At 41.8% G+C, this 20,261-nt stretch overlaps 1 protein-coding gene across 1 annotated transcript in view; it reads right to left on the minus strand.

Moving 5' to 3' along the window:
- Positions 1-20,261, minus strand: part of Muc16 (mucin 16, cell surface associated) — a 188,035-nt gene that overhangs the window by 114,749 nt on the left and 53,025 nt on the right. Inside the window, exons 17-31 of the mRNA XM_076575603.1 lie at positions 20,131-20,193; positions 13,650-13,774; positions 13,496-13,563; positions 11,016-11,188; positions 10,112-10,147; positions 6,899-7,023; positions 6,623-6,690; positions 5,434-5,606; positions 5,297-5,332; positions 4,410-4,466; positions 2,908-3,032; positions 2,628-2,695; positions 1,589-1,761; positions 1,443-1,478; positions 703-759 (exon numbers count right to left, since the gene is read on the minus strand). Coding sequence (XP_076431718.1) covers positions 703-759; positions 1,443-1,478; positions 1,589-1,761; positions 2,628-2,695; positions 2,908-3,032; positions 4,410-4,466; positions 5,297-5,332; positions 5,434-5,606; positions 6,623-6,690; positions 6,899-7,023; positions 10,112-10,147; positions 11,016-11,188; positions 13,496-13,563; positions 13,650-13,774; positions 20,131-20,193 — 1,383 coding nt within the window. The remainder of the gene's footprint in view (positions 1-702; positions 760-1,442; positions 1,479-1,588; positions 1,762-2,627; positions 2,696-2,907; positions 3,033-4,409; positions 4,467-5,296; positions 5,333-5,433; positions 5,607-6,622; positions 6,691-6,898; positions 7,024-10,111; positions 10,148-11,015; positions 11,189-13,495; positions 13,564-13,649; positions 13,775-20,130; positions 20,194-20,261) is intronic.

Consider the following 20,261-nt stretch of genomic DNA (forward strand, 5'->3'; position numbering starts at 1 on the left):
GCATGTGCATACGGAGGTCAAAGGGCAACCTGGGGAATTGGTTTTCTCCTTCTACCATGTGTGTCTCAGGGATTGAACTCATATATGCAGCCTTTATCCACTGAACTATTACAGGCCTGATACTTTTTATAGTTCTCACAATAAAAACATTACAGAAGGGCTGGAAATAAATGAAAAGAATAACCCTGAAAGTATAGGAATGATTTGCCATGGTTCATCAATTTTGGACAAATCAAATTTTCTTTTTAAGTAAATGACTATAGCTTTTACACATTGTAAAAGACCTGATACACATTTATATTAAGGATATATATATATATATACACATATATATATGTATGTATATATATTCATGATGAATTATCCAGAATAACTTTGTTGAGACACTTGATAGCACACTAGTGAGTGCACACTAGATATATAGTCTCAGCCAACAGTCCTGCTCCTATGTATCCTTCTAAGGGCTGGGGAAGGATTTAGAAGTCCATGGCCACCAATAAGCATGAGAAACAATTACAAGAGATTCTGAGTATCAGAGAATAGATAGGATGAAAGGGATTCTTTGTAGCCTGGGAAGAACCTGTAAGAGTCATCAAGAGTCAACCTTAGGAACCTCTGGAAGATGTCATTTCCTCTACTTCTTCTCCAGACTCTAAAGATTCTAGAACCACTGAAAACATCTTCAGAGAGGAGAATTCCTACCTGTAGGGCTGGGAGAGTTGGCAGTCATCTCCATAGAAGCAGTGGTCATCATAGAAGCTGTGGAGGTAAATTCTCAGATGATTAAAGTAGAAACCCTTTAGCTTGGAGACATCAAGGAGAGGAAACAGATGTTGGGGTTAATTTTATGTTTAAGCCTCTGTCCATTCCAGGCTAGAGAAGAGGGAAACTTGTGTCATTTAGCAATTTCTTCTGAACTGAAATATGCATTCCAAAAAGGAGAGGGGAGGCTCACGAGACTTAGAAAAATAAACAAACCTCACAAGTCTGGTAAAGCTAAAGCTAGGAGATTCTTAGAGCCCAAAGTTATAGAAGAGGAAAAAATGTTTAAGGGAGAAGCCTCTGGCCATCTGAGGTGCCTAGAACAGACACTCTGACCTGGTGAACTGCCTGCAAGCCAAGTAGAGAGCTTCATAGATAGTTTCTGTGAGTTTTCACCGATTCTAGGGTGGTTACTGACGATGAAGCTGCCTTTGAGTCATCCTTGCTCTTGTGAGTAACCCTAATAAACTCACTCCTTACCCAAGTTGAATGGTTGTGTAATTGCTACTTTGGTGTACAATCAGTTCCCTTTCTGGGATGAGTAAATGTTTGTGTGTCATGTCTCTCCTGGAAAAGTCTCACAACAGTTTGAGAAATGGAGATTGGACTTTTGACTGCTTTCATTCCAAAGACCTGGGAGTCATAGGTATAGTAGAACTTTTTAGAAACAGAATACTCACTTCTGGTGGTGGTAGACAGGATTTGATGTGTGTAACCTGCAAAGAAAATGAAAGAAAGAGTAAAAATGGAGGGAAATAGTGATGTGGAAGCAAAAGAGAGGAGAATGTGGGCTCTTCATTAAAGCAAAGTGATGACCACTGCTCACCATCGACATAGAGACTGTTCTTGTCCAGAGTGTAAGGACCCAGTCTGCTGACACCATAGGTCAGCCTGCTGAGCTCCCAATACATCGTCTTTCTGTTCAGTCCTGGGCCAGTGGGGTCAGAATGGTAAGTGCAGACAGCATCAACTCCTGTGCCTGCACCATCATTTTCAGATCTGGGGAGGACAGGTGAGACACAATAAACAGATTCCCCAAGAAGGTATCCTGAAATGCTAGGATAGGGCAAGGAGTAGCCAGAGTAAATGAAAAGGTTGATAGAGGCCCAGAGAGATGGATCAACAGGTGGAAGAATTTGCCACCAGTCCTGACAACTTGGGTTCCATCCCTGGGGCCCACATGGTGGTGTCAATAAGTTATCCTCTGGCTCCCACACGAACACCATGGTACTGTGTGTTCACACACACACACACACACACACACACACACACACACACACACACACACACACGTACACATACACAAATGCATGCACATGCTTATCCATGCATTTCAAAAAATAAACAATGTTTAAAAAGGAAAAAAAGAAGATTGGAAAAGACCAGAAGACAGAGTTAGATTCTTAGCATATTGATTTCTACTAGACTGAGACAATGAGAAGTCATGGAGCCATGAATTTTTATCAAACACAAGACTCAAAACTCTACTCTCATGTTCTGGTATCTGAGGCGCTCGCATATCTAAGACAAATGAGAACTGGATTTAGAAATGACAGCAAGTGAAAAAGGGCAATTTTTGTTTTCACAGTAGTCAGAAGATAGAATTGGAATGTGTAAGGCCGCATCCTTTTATTCAAAAGGCAGAAAACAGCATTGAGAATTCAGACAGGATGATCAGGAATAGTTAAAATTGTGACAATTGTCTACTAGGTGTGGAGATAGCGGCGGGGAGGTGGTAGGATTGGAAGATACCTTGTATTAGGGATTCCTCACTTTACCTGAACAGAAGCCACCCAGAAGGACAACAGAAGGAAACTCAGTACATTTTTAGGCCGGACCCCCCATTTCCATATCCCCAAACCTACCTGAGTGAGGTCAGTACACAGCTAGAATACAGGGAACCCACACTGGACTTTTGGAACAAGGGCCTCAGCTGTGGAAGAAAGTTAGTGGAGTAAGGAGAGATGAGCAGGGAAGTGAGGCTGGCAAGGTATTGAGACATTTCATCCTTGAGGTCAGGCTGAGATGGGCCAGGTTTTCTTGGAAGATTTATCTTTGGGGTCAGGGGTAGATTCTTCTTCCAGGGGCTTGTGTGACAGGCTTATACCTGTGTGTGGTGCTAGGCGCAGTGAACAGAATTCTCACCAGGCTCTGCAGGGTTCTCTCAGTGATATTGAACTTTCTGGATCCAGGGTGACTCATGTCCTCCTCAAATGCCAAGTTAATTATGGTGAAGTTGATAGTAAAATGTACCAGGACAGGGCCTGCTGCTGCAGAGGGGGCGGGAGAAAGACAAACACTAAGCTATTGTTTTTCTCTGAACTTGAGCTTGGGGAAACAGCTGCATGCATAGTCTTGCACTGAGGAGAATCTTCCTCTAGGAAACAGTTTCCTTGGAAACGAGACCTCACCCAAACTTCAACTAAATTACAAAGGATTGATGTGTGTGGGTGACTTTACCGTGAAACAAAAAGAAAATATATCTGTCTTTCCAGTTGGCAAAATCTCTATAGGTTGCTTCCTTTTCTGAAGTTCCTTTTTAAGGCCAAGTCTTTTCTGAAATTTACATACTTATTAATTTAAAACATTTCTTCAATAGAGACTGTGCCAGAATTTATTTGTTTGTTTGTTTAGCGATGACTGAGTGTGTGCATGTCAAAGCATGGATGTGAAGACTAGAGGAAAACGCTCAGGAACTGGTTCTCTCCTTTCACCATGTAGGTCCCAGGAATAAAAATCAGTCCATCTGGCAGCAAATGCCTTTGCTCCCTAAGTCATCTTACCCACCTGTCCATGTGCAGCAGATCAAGTTTGAAGTTCTTTGCTTATACTAGACTGATTATTTGCACTGAACAAAGTATTATAATGCAATGCAAGCAGCATGGAATGGAATACAAATGGAACCCCCCCAGCAAATTATGAAGGGTTTGCTTCCAAGTCACAGTCTGTAAGTGGCAGGACTGAATGTTAATATAGGACATATATTGCAGTCTATGCCTCCTATGCACTCAGCCTATGTGAGGCTGTGCTATTCAATTAGATTCTGATTTTTTTCTTAATGTGAATGTGTATGTATATATATATATATATATATATATATATATATATATATATGATAGTGCATGTTCATATATGTGTGCATGTGTGAAGGCCAGAGGAATGACCATGGTTGCCACCCTCAGGAACACCTACTTCCTTTGGCATAGAGACGGCATTGGCCTGGAGCTTACCAGCTGTCCAGTGAGGCCCAGGGATCTGCCTATCTCTGCCTCCATGTACTGAAACTTCAAGGGCTTCCTACCACATCTGGAAACTTTACATGAGTTTGAGGACTCTAATTCAGGTTCTGGTTACAAACCAAGTGCTTTATTGAGCTACTCCTGTGCTTGAGTTGGTTTTTGACACAGAGGCCACTGTACACTTCAGTTCTCACCTAGCAGCCCTGCTGGTTTGACCTCTTCAAAGGGCTAGAAAAGGATTTAAGATTACAGACTGTCTAAAGGTTTCATGAATATATTTTAGAAAGTGTCTTGGCCTATTGGGTCTGACATTTAAGGAATTCTCAGGGAACTGAGATGTCCTATATGCTCCATTCTTCCTTTTGCCTGCTGCAGTTATAGGAGTATATTCAGAGAGAAAATTCCTACCTGTGGGACTGGAGACAGGGGTTGTCATTCTGCCAGAAATGGTGGTCACCATAGAAGCTGAGGATTAAAAAATACCTGGTGTTTAGAGTGAAAATCCTTTCATTTTAAAGATACCAGAGGGGAGTGCACATGCCTGAGACTTCTTCCTATATATAATGTGCAGATGTGCACATGTATATGGAGGCCAGGGGACAACATCTGGTGTCATTCTTTTTTATAAATTGTTTTATTTTATGTGTAGGGATGTTTTGCCTGCATCATGTCTATGCACCATGTGCATGCTTGGTGCTCAGGGGGGCCGGAAAAGGGTATCTGACTCCCTAGAACTGGAGTTATAGATGGTTGTGAGCCATCCTTTGGGTATCTAGAATAGAACCCAGGTCCTTTGGAAGAGCAGCTAGCACTGTTATTGTCTGAGTCATCTCTCCAGCCCCTCAGGTACTGTTCTTCCTCAAGCACCCTCTACTTTGTGTTTTAAACTCAAGGTGTAAGAGCCTAGCTGGGTGATATCATTGGTCAGCTTGCTCAGTTCCCATTAAATTGCTCATTGTCCAGGCCAGGTTGTAAGACTTGTGAATCCTCAATTCAATAAGGTTGCCTGACCAGTAAACTCCAAGGATCCTCCTGGTTACTCCTCCTAGAGCTAGGATTACAAATGTGCACCACTGTACCCGACTTTTTACATGGGTGCTAGAGATCAAACTCTAGGCCTGATGCAAGCACTTTACTAAGCTGTATGCCTAGCCTGGCTTAGGAAACGGGCATACGTTTCCATGCATCTGTAGATGGAGAGGGGCTGCAGGAATGAAATGTAGGGCTTTCGTTTTTATTTCATGGGGTTGTGACTTACAGCATAGGAGATACTTACAGAGCCTCACAATACTTACTCATGGATGTGGTGGACAGGATCTGGTGTGTATAACCTGCAGAGATAGTAAGAGTGAGAATGGAGTAGGGTGAGGAAGTAGAGACTGAGAGGGGAGAATGAATGCTGTGTAATAGAGCACGTCTGGCCACTGCTCACCATTGATGTAAAGGCTGTTGTGGTCTAAGATGTAAGGGCCCAGCTCACTGATATCGTTGGTCAGCTCACTCAGTTCCCAGTACACCTGCTCATTGTCCAGCTCAGATCCAGTGGGGTCTGGATGGTGAGTACAGATAGCATCTACTCCTGTGGCTGCTTTGTCTTTCTCAGGCCTGAGAAGGATAGGTAAGAAGAATGATGATATAGAGATTGCCTAGAAAGCATCTAAAGATGATGGGGGCAGGAGAGGAAGAAGCCAGGGGGAGATAGGATGACTGGTATAGAGGTGATGCATCAGGCTTAGAGCCTCTGAGTGTATTGACTTCCGGGAGCCTGTGAGCCTGAGCAGACATGGAGGAAAGATTTTTTTTTATTTAAATGTGTGACACTAATCTACATTATGATGGTGTGAAGAATAGAGAGTTCATATTTAAGACAGATAAGGATTTGGGAATTAAAGCAAAGGGAAATGACATTAATGTCTGTGCTGGTTAGCTTTAACCTGAACCACCCGGGAAGAAAGTTTAAATGGGGGGCGGTATCTCCACTGGGTTGACCTGTGGTCACGTCTGTGGGGGCTGGTCTTAATGAAGCTAATTAAGGTGGGAATACCTAGCCCTTTGTGGTCAGCACCATACCCTAGGCAGCAGATCCTGAACTGTGTAAGAGTGGAGAAGTTAAGCTGAGTGCAGGCAAGAGAGCATTCCTCTTTAGTTCTCTGTATTCTCGATTGTGGGTGTGGTGTGTCTGTCTCAATCATCAGCTGCTGGGACTTGCCTGAAAGTAGCTACAAACTATCACTTCAAAGTTTTAGCTAAAATAAACCATTTCTCCTCTAAGTTGCTTTTGGTTGAGGTGTTTTATCACAGTGACAGAAATGAAACTAGAACAGTATCTCAAGAGAAATTCTGGGGGTAGAATTTAAAGCTCCTTTTGTTCCTCAATGAGGGGATGGAGGTGGGAATTCAGAATGGATGAATAGGAAAAGGCCGTCGACCTGTGGATGGTCTGCAGGCTGTGGGGGTGACTGAAGTGGCAGTTGTAGGGTGAGGGGACATCTTGGATGTTGGATCCAGTGCTTCCTAAATTCCACACAGTAATGCACAGACAGGAGAAAAGGCAGGAATCCCAGCACACTTTGGGCCTGGGACACATCCAGGATCTCTACCTTCTTTTTATTAGGACTCACCTGAGTGAGATCAGTCTGCAGCCAGAATACAGGACGCTAATACTCGTCTTATTGAACAAAGACCAGAGCTGTGGAGAAAGGGGAGAAGGCTGTGAATACAAGAACTAAGAGAATACAAGCTGTTTTCTGAGATGTATAGAGCTAGTATCTGTGAGCAAAGCTGGGATCTATGGAACAAGGTTGAGGTTGGTGTGGCCTTCTTGCAGAGTATGGTCTAATTCATAGGCATGTCTTACATATGTGGGAAATTCCACATGTACTGAACAGAGCTCTTACCAGTCTCTGTAGGATTCTCTCAGTGGAATTGAACTTCCAGGACCCAGGGTGACGCATGCTGTCCTCATACTTGAGGTTAGTGATGGTGAAGTTGATGGTGAAAGGCACCAGAGGAGAGATTGGCACTACAGTGGGGAGTGGGAGAAAGACACACTGAGCTGCTGTTTCCTCTGTGAATGTGGCTCTCTTCCAGCACTAGAGTCTGGATCACAGCTTCCCCAGGGATGAGAGTGGGACCAGCATCACCTGTCATGTATCAAGCATGAGTAGAATTTCTCTGTGGGGTTTAGTACACCATGGTGCATAAACTAAACACACCAGACTCTGTGTTGATAAAATTCTAACATGCATCTTTATTTTCTGAGTTTTCCTTTAACCCAATTTGTTTTTCTGCAACTCATGTATATATTCTCTGTCTCTGTCTCTCTTTCTCTCCTTTTATAAAGGACTCAGCCAAATCACTTGCTTGATGATCTGGGTTTGATACCCAAGTTCCACTATCCCCCTACCCCACCCCATCCCATCCCACGCCCACCCCACTCCACTCCCACCCCATCCCACCCCACTCCCACCCCACCCTATCCCCACCCCTCCGCCACAAAGTTCACAGATCTTAGGGTGCCACACTCAGGTACATTCAGAGCACTACCAGTAGTGAAATTCCATATACTTGGTACACCTGAAACTAGATGTGCCCTCTCTTCCTGATTTGCTCCATACCTAAGAGTCACATATTCCTTCCTGGAAATGTAAGGTCCCTCTCTTCCCTCGCCCTGCTGCCCATCCAGCAATCAGAGGCAGCCTGACTACATGAAACCACTTTCTTCCTCTGAGATCTATAAGAAAGGATCCTCACGGTGCTTCATGGGCTTGATCTCACCTCAGACACACTACAGTTCTGTCTGTCCATGGGACTAATTACTCTTCTAATGTATCTCTTACCCCAAATCACAGTCTGCCTCAGTGTTCTCCTTGAACCTCAAGCCCTAGCACTTTCAGTGATGGAAAACAAGAGAATAGAATAAGCTAAGAATGGTGTCTGTTCTTTCAGAACCTCTAGCAGAGCCCCTCAAGCTATGAGAAGGCTGTGTATAGGATGCTGCACCTCAGCTGAAGTAGAGCCAGCCCATGCTAGATGACATTGTATTTCTCAGGTCTATGCATACAGTATGTTGTTCTCATTTTTGCTCAGCTGAAAACTAAGGGGCTGTGGAGATGGCTCAGTCAGTCCAGTGCTTGTCTCACAATCACGAGGGCCTGATTTCAGATCTTCAGTACCTATGCAGAAAGTTGGGTGTGGAGCTACACTACACATCTGTAATCCCAGCACTTGGAAGGCAGAGACAGGAGGATCTCTGGAGCTCCTTGGCCAGATGAATTGGTGAGCTACAGGTCAGTTGGAGACACTATCTCAAAAATTAAGGTGGAGAGCCTATGGGAAAATACCCATTATTGATCTTTGGCATCCATATGCATATGTATGCATGTACAAACATCTGTGCAACACACACACACACACACACACACACACACACACACTAAGAATGTGGGGGGCCAGACTGATCTGACTGATCCAGGTCTTTCTCAGAGTCCTTGATGAAAGGACAGAAGAAACTTTAGTTCTGTGTCCTTGTCCAGGAATGGACTTGGCAAGGCCAGTCTGATGCTGGAGTCAGTTCCTTGGAGGAGTTGAGGCTGTGGTTTCTAGGGACCTGACTTCTTTTTCTGGGCTGTAGTAATCAGTCCTAAGGCAGTTGTATCTGTGAAATATCCTGTTTTCTCTTTGCCAACATTATCTGACTTAGCTCTCTGTTGAGCTGGGCCATTTACCCCCTTGGAAACAGTATATATAATGCTGACTTCTTAATAAAGTTACTTGGCATAAGTCATCAGGTTATGCAAAATTTCTTTTGTCTTTTTGTCTTCTTATTTCTTGTCTTCTTTATTTCTCATTTCTGGTTCTCTAATTCAACACTTTATTGTTCAAGACCCTTATCCCTGCTGAATCAGGTCATTAGAAAAGTAAGGAGAGAGAAGCTGTCTATGTTCCTGTGGGTCCCACACTAAGGTCATCTGTGGCAGCATTCCTGCTGGACTACTCCTGGCCTGGCTCCAGGGTGTAGCACCTAGCCCTAATCCATCTTTTGTTTAGAGATGCCCTTTATTTCTCTTGTTGCCCTATGTGAATCTTGTCTGAGAGTTTCCCAAGGACAGAGAGCCTATGCAAAAGTTGGTTTGGGGAAACCTGGAGAAATGTGGTACCTGATGAATTGAGAAATTTGCACTTGGTATTGCATTTTTAGAAGCTTCTTTCAGTTTGTTTTGAACATATCAAAATCAACTTGCTAAAGTGTAAATATGGAGAAAAATAAAAATGCCCCGGGTGAAAGGAAAGTCCTTAGAGGCTGGATCCCCCTGTAGATGGAAAAGGGTAGATTCATTCTTCAGGTGCCTCTGAGTCTTCATTCTATGGACCCATGTGAACACACCAGCACCATGACAGTCATCTATTTTAATTGAGCACTTACCTGTATGGTCCTACCTTCCTTCTGTCTGCCCTGCTGTCTGTCCTCCATAGTCTAGAGCCCATACTATTTTGTTTATGTCACATCATCAGGGCATTTAACACAGTAAGTGCTTAATAAATACTTCTTGAATGAACAAATAAATAAATGAATGAATGAAGCCTCAGGGCTTTGCCGATGTACCACTGTCATAGGACATTAGAAGTTTGTAGTAGGTATCACACTTTCCTATGCCTCCCCAGTGCTAAGATTACAATACGTACCGCCATGCCCAGCTTTTATGTGCATGGTGGGAATTGAACTCAGGTCCTCATGCCTGTATAGCAAGCACTTCACCAACTGAGCCTTTTTACCAGACCTGTAGAAAGGTACCTAAAGTGGAGCTCATACCTGAAGACTCCAAGACACGAGTTGTACTTATTGCTGGGATACTAGTAGAAAGTCATAGCAATTAGGTGAAAATTATAATGAATCAAAAAAAGAAGGCTTCCCTAGGCACGGGCTGCTCCTCATAAGAACTTAAAATCATTTTTCACTGCCTGAATCTGTTCTGGGAGTATCTTTTCTAAGTCAGGAAATAAAGATGCAGATGAGGAAAACTTAGGCTATTTTGGCTCCTTCCCTTTCTAGGGATGCGGGGTAGGGGATAAAAAAAAGGTGAAATGATACTTGTGTCCAAATTACTTACTGCTAGTGGTTGAGGTCAGGAACCAATGGTTATAACCTACATAAAGAAAAAGAACAAAAGTTAATAGTCAAGGAATGAGGAATGAAAAATGTTGCAACAGCCTGGAATCAATGAGCGAGTATCTAAGGCCTTGTACATGCTAGGGAATTGTTCTGCCACTTATCTAGATCCCTAGATCACCTCTACTTGGTTAAGTCAGAGTCCCACCTTATAGCCCAAAGAGACCTTGAACTCACAATGTTTCTGCTTACAGTTCTCTTAAGTGGCTGAGATCACAGGTATGTATCATCATATACAAGTGGCTGGGATACAGGTAAGTGTTGCCTGGCCTAAGTTGGATTTATTTTTAAGTCATATTTACCCAATGCTCTCAAAATACAAATCCTGGGGACTGTATGTAAAAATCAGAGATCAATAGTAGAGTACTTGCCTAGCATACATAAAGCTCTGGGTTTGAACCCCAACAAAACACACACACACACACACACACACACACACACACACACACACACACACACACACACACACACACCACAAATAGAGACTTTGTAGACAAAACCCAGAAAATATAATTAGACCATAAAGAAGAAATTCTTTATCAGGTTGTCTACAGTTGACCTCACTACCATGTCCATCCCTGGCTACCTATATCTAGTCTCTCCTATATTTCCACACAAGTGATTGTCTTTCTCTCCCCCTTTCTTTCCCTTCCTCCTCTCCTCCCTCTCCTCCTCCCCTCTCTCTGTCTCCCCTTTCTCTCTCTCTCTCTCTCTCTCTCTCTCTCTCTCTCTCTCTCTCTCTCTCTCTCTCTCTCTCTCTCTCTGTATGTGTGTGTGTGGTCCAGAGTATAGACTGTACAATGAACTCCCTGGGGAAGGCAGTTTGCAGCTGCTCACCCACTCACCATTGACATAAAGGCTGCTCTTGTCCAGGGTCATAAAGTCTAGCTGGGTGATTCCATGGGTCTCACGACTCAGCTCCCAGTACAGCTGCTTTGGGTCTAGCCCCATGCCTGTGGGCTCAGATTGATGGGTACAGATCATGTTCACTCCAGTGGCTGATCCATCCTTCTCAGGCCTGAGTACAGGGAGATATAGGGATGAGAATAAATTCAAAATGGATGATGAGGATAGCTTATAAGATTATGTCTGAGGGCTAGAGATATGGCCCAATAAGTTAATGATGCTGCTCTTGCAGAGAACCTGAATTTGGTTACCAGTGTATCTGTGTTGGATAGCTCACAATCCCTGTGTCTGCAGCTCCAGGGTATCTGACATCTTCTGTCTTCCAGGAGCACCTACATGCAGGTACGCATGCTCACATATAGACATACACTTACATATGAATATAAATATAAGCAAAAATAAAATTCTTTTTTTTTTTTTTTAAAAAAAAAGAATAATCATGTCAGAAAATACCACAAGAGTGCTGGGCAGATGGTTGTGTCAGTAACTTCTTGCCTTGCAAGCATTAGCAGCTGAGCTCAATCCTAGACTCCATGTTAAAAAGCTGAGTGTGGTGTATGCATTTGTAAGTCCCATGCTAGCGATGTGAAACAGATAGATCTCGAAGGCTCACTGTCAACCTACTATACTGAAAAGTTCCAAGACAATGAGAGACTGCAAAACCAAAATGAAACAAACCAACCAAACATAAACAACAAAAACAAGGTGGTGAGACCAGAGGGACAATAACTGAGGTTGACCTCCAACCTCCATAAGCATGTGCACATAGATACGTGTACAACCATCCGTGTACACACACACACACACACACACACACACACACACACACACACACACACCACAGAGATAAAGTTAGCATTTGTGCAAGGTAATCTAGAATTTGTAAACAGTCATTGGACAAAGAAGGCAAACTGGGATTAGAGGTGGCAGAATGCTTATTCATCATGTACATTCAAGTTGAGCATCTCTTATTTGAAATGCTTAGGGCTACAGTTTTTTTTTTCCCTCAGATGTCAGAGCTTTTAAGACTTTGAAATATTTGCACAGAATTTTACCAATTTTGCATCTTTAATATGAAATTTAAATTCTCTAATTTCCAAAAAATTTTGAATGTCAAAATTTTTGACACTGGAAATTCTAGCGCTAAGCACATGGCTCAGTGAGCAAGAGCACTTGCTCCACAAGCATGAAGACCCAAGTTCATATCCCAGCAGCCACAACCACATCTGGACATGACAGTGCATATGTCTAATCCCAGAGCTGAGGGAGTGACCCCTGAATCTCATTGGCCAGCCAGTGTGGATGAAATGGTGAGCTTCAGGATTACTGAGAGACTGTCTCAAAAATATAAGGTAGAGAAACAACAAAGGACAGACATGTCAACCTTGGGCTAAAGACACCCAGACAAGCAATATACCTGCACACACTCTCTCATACCACACACACATGCACACACACACACACACAGAGAGAGAGAGAGAGAGAGAGAGAGAGAGAGAGAGAGAGAGAGAGAGAGAGAGAGAGAGAGAGAGAGAGAGAATTCTGGAGCTGTGAGCATTTTAGATTTAGAAATGTTTAACTTGTACCAGCCTCCTACAATATTTAATCCATCATCTCAGGATAAGCTTAAGAAACAAATAGGTGATTCAGCTTGACGACCTTGCAAATAACGTGGTTGTATCATTTCTTAGTACTTCCTTTTTGTCTTAGCACACAAAATTATTCAGCCCCCTTGAGCACTTTCAATGGGGCTTAAGAAATGAACATGTAAAGCAATCAGATAACTCATTGGAGAAGAGTGCATATAGCATAACCTTAACAACATAAGCTGTAAACACTGGATATAGTTGTTTGCAGCTGTGATTCCAGCATGAGCAATGACATGGAGATATGGGAGGCAAAGATGTGAGAATCAGCTGAAAGTTTGCATTTGCAGCCCAGAGGAAAAAATAACAAGAGAGACTGACTCATAAACAAGGTGGAAGGTAGGCAATGACTCCCAATAAGTTGTCATCTCACTGCTGCACACACATGCATGCACATGGTCAGACACACGTGACTCTACACACACACACACACACACACACACACACACACACACACACACACACACAGAGTCAAATAAAAATAAATCTTTAAAAAAGAGAGGTGAGCATACCACAGAAACTATTCTGTTTGGATTTATACATTTTCTTGAATGGAGAATAATTTTGAACATTGCTGAGAAATTATTTCTGGGGTTATATTATACACCTTGGTTAGGTGTATAGTATAGATCAGAGGATGAGAACTGTGGAGAAGATTCAGTAGAAAGAGTATTCCCAGTACTCAGTGTGGCTTTGATGGGCAAGTGGGGAACAGGGAGAGTCAGGAATGTGGGAAGCATAGGAGTGTAAGCACACATTCTTAGACATCTTACGTGAGCAAGGTCAGCTGGCACCCAGAGTACAGTGGACCAATGGTGGTATTCTTGAACACAGCAGCAAGCTGGAGAGGAAGGAGAGAGAAAAGCATAAGAGATTTGGGGGTGATTAAGAGGGAGAAGTGGGAGGCCATTATATAAGGGCTCTTACCAGGTGCTGCAGGACTATCTCCGTTTTGTTGAACTTTAAGGATCCGGGGTGTTTCATAACTGGTGTGTAGTGTAGATTTGTGATGGTGAAGTTGAGGGTAAAAGGCACCAGGGAATGGGTCACGGCTGCAAAGCAGAAAAGCAGAGAAGAGAACATCTGTCTTCAGCTTGTATGAGATCCTTGTCTTGCCCTTTGTATAGCCTGCACCAGTCCTGCCAAAGGGAGACTCTTATTCTCTCTGTCAGAGGACTCCACTCAATTGGTCCTTGAGCCAATGCAGATAGGAATGTAGGAAAGTATACTTCCTGTGTGTGTGTGTGTGTGTGTGTGTGTGTGTGTGTGTGTGTGTATGTGTGTTTGTGTGTGTGTGTAAGAGAGAGAGGAGAGGGGAGGGGGTCCTACAACCTTTACCAACTGCTCAATTGGTTCTTGAACCAGAGCAGACATGGACCATATTAAGTTATATGTGACTGCTCTTTATTGTGTCTGTGTTCATATACATGGGAATGTGTGTGCCTGTGTATATTACATATGTATGGTGTGTGTACATGTTTGTGTGTATGTGTGTATGTGAGTGTGTGTGTATGTCTGGGTGTGTGTGGTGGGGGGAGGACATCCTTGGATGTCATTCCTTGAACACTGTCTATCCCCTTCTATTATTCTTTTGAGATAAGTCTCTTTAGCCTAGATCTCACCAAATCAACTGGTCTATCTAGCCAGATAGCACCAGGAGCCTACCTATCCTATCTCTGAAGCACGGAGATTACAAGTGAGCACATGAGTTCTGGGAATAGAACTTAGATCCTCATATTTGTAAAGCAAGCACAAGCATTTCATCAATGACCTATCTCTCTAGCCCCACTGATTGCAATTTTATTTTCTTCCTTTCTTCAATAAATGTGTATTTCCTACAAGGAATAACATAGCCAATATTTCTGGTTAGTAAAATAGAATAAATGTCTGATATTTAATTATAAAAGAACCCCAACAATAACAATAAAACCAACTCCCTGAAGGAGGGATGCAAATATTAGGAAATCAATCCTAAAGATCTGGAAGACAAAGGGGCAAAGCATTGTCATGTCAGAGAGTATCAGGAACCCACGGAGGAAACACAGCCCTCACTGTCAATAATGAATGAAGGAGAAAGAGAATTGGTGAGAGAGACCCTTGCTGACCTCTCTACCACTGTTCTACCAATGCCTTCTCTTGGTGAAACTAATAGGAAGCTATGAATAAGGAAGGGAGGAAAGAAAGGAAAGGGAGAAAGAAAGAAGGAAAGGAAGGAAGGGAGGGAAGGATGGATGGAGGGGGGAGGAAGGAAGGAAGGAAGGGAGAAAGGAAAGAAGTAAGGAAGGAAGAAGGAAAAGGGTGAAGTCAGGAAGGGAAGAACGGAGGAAGAAAGAAAAATGAAGTATGAGAGGGGAAAAGAAAGAGGGTAGAAAAGGAAAAGGAAGGGAAGAGAGAGGAAGGAAGCAAAAGGAAAGGGAGGGAGGGAGAAAGAGTGAGGTTGGGAAGAAGGAAGGGAGAAAGGGGGAGAGAGAGGGAAGAAAAAAGAAAGGAATGGTCATTGAGAGGTATATATAGGGAGTAATGTGTTTTGTTTCATCACATTTATTTTAATTTTGTATGTATGGGTGCTTTGCATATGTGCAAGTCTGTGGACCACATGCATGTGGTGCCTGTAGGCGTCAGAAGAGGGAACCAGAAGGCCTGGGACTGGAGTTACAGATGGTGGGAAGCTGCCATGTGGGTGATGGGAATGGAATCCGCTCTGCAAGACTCCTCAGTGCTCTTAAATGCTGAGCCATCTCCCCAGCCCCAAATGTGAATCTTGTAATAATAACAAGGAATTACAGAAATATTTCATCTAGAAAAGTAATATACTCTGTTATTATGTTTTAAATTAATGAACTTTCTTGAGCCAGAATCTTATTATGTAGTCCATAGTGGCCTTGAACTCAGATCCTCCTGTCTCAGCCTTCCAAGTGCTGGGATTTCAGGTGTGGGACACCATACCCAGGTTACTGATACACATTTAAAAATCTTCCTGTGGTTGGTATGTGGTAAACAGAGGGGAAAATAGCAGCAGAGAAATTCCAGGAAAACATTTCTGGTGTCTAAGTAAGAGGTATTAGTGGCCTGGATGACAGGTGGAGTGAGGGTGAAGAAAACAACGAACCCAAATTGATATGTTCTAGACCAAGCGTTCTGATGGGTGGAAAGTAGAGTGACAGAAGGAAAGAGGCCAGGATGCTCTTAAGATGTCTTATTTTAGTAATTAATTCCTTTTCTTAGATTGTAATCCCACCAACTCTATGGCAATGACTGTTTTCCTCACTGCTATCCCTCAAGTTATTGCCTGGTACTCAACAAAGCCATCAAATGTCCTTCTGTACAACAAGTGTCTATTATATCAATTTCCATCTCTTTTGTATCTATAATCATTCCTTTCTTAATAATAAAAATATCACCAGTGAAGTAGCCCTATAAGCAGTTTTACATCCTCATAAAGAATACTGTACTGTCTAGTTTTTGTCAACTTAACAAAAATAGTGCCACTTTGGAAGAGGAAATCTCAATTGAGAAATTGCCTCTGTCTTAGGGTTTCTATTGCTGTGAAGGGACACTATGACCATGGCAACTCTTATAAAGTAAAACATTTAATGGAGTGGCTTACAGTTCAGAGGTTCTGTCCATTATCATCATGGTGGGACCTGGCAGCATGCAGGCAGGTATGGGGCTTGAGCCGAGAGTTCTGCATCTTCATAGGCAGGTAGCCGGAAGTGAACTAAGACACTGGGCATGGCTTGAACATATATGCAACCTCAAAGCCCTCCTCCACAGTGACACACTTCCTTCAACAAGGCCATACCTACTCCAAAAAAGTCACACCTCCTAATAATGGCACTGCCTATGAGCTTATGGGGGCCAATTACATTCAAACTACCACAGCTTCCATCTGCTTAGTCTGTGGCCATGTCTGTGGGACATTTTCTTGATTAATGCTTGATGTAGGAGGGCCCACCCTACTGTGTGTGGTGCCACCACTACACAGGTGGATTTTGGTTGTATAAGAAAGCAATCCTGTAAGTAGCATTTTTATGTGACCTCTGTTAGCCCTTTGTTTCTAGTTTCCACGTTTGCATTGTGCAGATTGAGTATCTGTTTGAAAAACTGAATTTGTATCAGATATATACTGTTTACTTTTTTATCATTATTCCCTGAACAATACCATATAACATTCTCCTAGTATTAGTTATTATATGTTATCTAGAGAAACTATAAAATATACTGGATAATGTACGAAGTTTACATTCAAATGCTTTGCCATTTTACATAAGAAACATAAGCAACTTTTGATTTTGGTGTGTGTAAAGGGACCTCAAAAAATAACCTATGGAGCAATAGACAATTTGACTTCTCCTGCTTAGGGTTGACCATGTATTAGGTCTTGGATGAACTCAACTTTTTTTAAAATAATTTTTTATTTAAATTTTTTCTTTTTTCCTTTTACATACCAACCCTGTTCTCTCTCCTCTCTCTTCTTCTGCTCGCCGCCCCCACCTACCCCCATTCCACCCCCATTCCCTCCTCATAGAGGGTAAGGTCTCCCTTGGGTAGTCAACACAGGCTGGCATACCAAGTTGGGGCTGGACCTAGCCACTCCCCACAGCATCAAGGCTGAGTAAGGCATTGCACCATAGGGAATGAGCTCTAAAAAGCCAGTTTGTGTACCCGGGGCAAGTCCTGTTCCCATTGCCAAGGGACCCACAAACACATCAAGTCATGCAACTTTCACCCACATTCAGAGGGCCTAGTTTGGTGAACTCAACTCTTAAGCCAGCTAAATCTAGAGATTGCACTATTAATTTCAATACCTCTGAGCTTTTCCTTTATATATATGGTGGATAGGTTCTTATAAGATCCAAGGCCTAGGTTGTGACATTTTGATCAATAGGTCACTGTAGTACAGAATTACAAAGTCATTGAGTAGAAATAATGTATGTTTTTCTTTGGCTGTTGGCCAGAGAAAGCAGGGAACTGGCTGAAATCACATCTCATGACCCAGATGAGCTTATGCTAAGCCTTGAATATCACAGATATCTCACAGGAAAATTATAAAATTTCTCACATGTCAGAGAATCCTAGACTATCTTACAACCAAAATGGATTAGAAGTAACTTCCTCAGGTATTTGGGTGGTGAGGATTCTGGGGCTACTTTAAACATAGAATGAGTGGATACTATTATCAATTAGTAATTTCTACCAGGAAGAGGGCTTACTATAGGTAGAAATGGATACTATTACCAGATGGTGATATCTACCACAAAAGAGGGCTTGTTACAGATACCTGCTACTATCAACTGGTGATGTCTATCATGGAAGAGGCCTTGTTTCAGTGCAAATGAATGCCATTATCAACTGGTGACATTTACTGTGGAAGAAGGGTTGGTATAAGTGCTACATGGCTGTATAGAGGAAATCTGAGAATGACTGTAGATTTGAACCAGTAAAAGGAAGGGATGTTTCCATACTTTTCTAGAAACATACTTCATTCCTTCTTTTCTTGAAGGAATGAGTACATTTCTTGTAGCATACCATGCATAAGGCATTGTGTTACCAAAAGCAAAACAGATTTGCTCAATATCAGAGTTAACTGTAGTAAAGATATTATTCAAAAGTAGAGAAAATATAAGAATTTATGCTAAATTTATTCCTCAAAGTCAACCCAGAAATTAAAAGTGAATACTGCTTGATTTGCCTAAGTGAAGCTAAGTCACATACAACAGAGATACCTGCATGTCTTTGTTTATTCCAGAACTATTCATAAAATCCAGGAAAAAGAATTAGCCCATGTAACCTTCAACACATGTATGGAAAAAGAAAATCTGGTATATAGACACAATTGAATGTTATCCTACTATAAAGAAGAATGAAATATGACATTTGCAAAAAATGGGTGGAACTGTACAGCATCATGTTAAGTAAAGCAATCCATTCAAAAAGACTAATATCATGCATTTTATCTTATATGCAGAATCTAGATTTAAAAATAAAGTTTAAAATTTGTCAAATAAAAAGACTATTTTGGAAGAGGAAGGAGACCAGGGAGAGGAGAGCAGAGGACAAGAGAATGAAAGGTGAGTATGAGAAAAGTACACTATATATATATGTATGGAAATGTCATAATGAAACAATCTTATATAATTAGTATATGCTGACTAGAAAATGAGTGATAAAAGTGTTTCTATACTTCTCTTGCCTGTAAAGCTTGTTTAAAAAGGATATAAAATACAACTAGTTAGGTTCATAGTATAAAAATGAACAACATTCAGTATTTAGGTCAGATATTATCTTTCAACTTTGTGGTCAACATCATCCTCATCTTCATCATCTTTTTTGCCATCACTGTTTTTATAGACATCACTTCCATCATTATCATCACACATCATCATAATCAACATTGTCATCATTGCTATAGCATCATCAACACCATTATTATAATCAACATTGTCATCATTGCTATAGCACCATTATTATAATCAATAACATAACCACCATAATCAATGCCATCATTAAAACTACCACCACCATTACCCTTAACACTGTCAGCACTAACACTATTATCAATACCACCAATACAATCATCTCCACAACCTAAATTCTTCTATCCAATATTTTCTGCTGCTCACACTCAAGAAAACTCTAGGGAGCTGTGGGACGGTGGGTAAACGCCCCACAACCACCATCATTTTCATCACCTCTACCACCACTAAACATGGTGATCCTACTATAACCAAACATTACTATCTTCATCAATATCATCAACACCATTACTACCAACACCATTAACTTTGTCTTTAATATCACCATTGTTAGCATCACTACCACCACCATTATTAACATTATCACTACCAACACCATCATCTTCATTACCATCATCATCAACATCATCAGCATTAATAGGATCATCACCATCATCATTAACACTACCACCACCACCATCATATCACTGTCATCCAACACTATCTTCACTATCATCAGCATCACCAATATCACCATTGCAGCTATCACCAGCATCATCAAATATATCTTCATCATTATCAACACTAGCTTAATAATAATCAGTACATCATCACTGTCACAATTATTAACACTTTTACCACCACCACTATAATCATTAATATCATCAACATGATTACTTCTATCAACACTGTGAATAACACCACTTCTGTTAACACTATGAATATCAACATCAGCACCATTAGAAGTCCCATAAAACGATGAATTCTAAGGGCACTTTTTTGTGTTTCCTGCTATGTATCCCACTGTCTGGCACAGATTAGGTGCTTAATGAAGGTTGTTGGTTGATGAAATTGCTATATTTACTGTGACAGCTTATCTTTCAGTACATATATTAGAGGTATTGATACTTTTCATGCTCCTTCTAACATAGATGCCACAAACTGGTACTTACCTGTGGTTCTGGGGAAGGAGTGAGCCTCAGAGGTTCCCAGGTTTACTGTGGTAGTCCCAGGAGCTAAAAAGAAACCACCATTAGTGAAAAAGCAAGGCACTCTCATAGCAGAAACACCAGAAAAGATTAAT

Source organism: Peromyscus maniculatus, chromosome 7, assembly GCF_049852395.1.
Source record: "Peromyscus maniculatus bairdii isolate BWxNUB_F1_BW_parent chromosome 7, HU_Pman_BW_mat_3.1, whole genome shotgun sequence".
Taxonomy (NCBI): domain Eukaryota; kingdom Metazoa; phylum Chordata; class Mammalia; order Rodentia; family Cricetidae; genus Peromyscus; species Peromyscus maniculatus.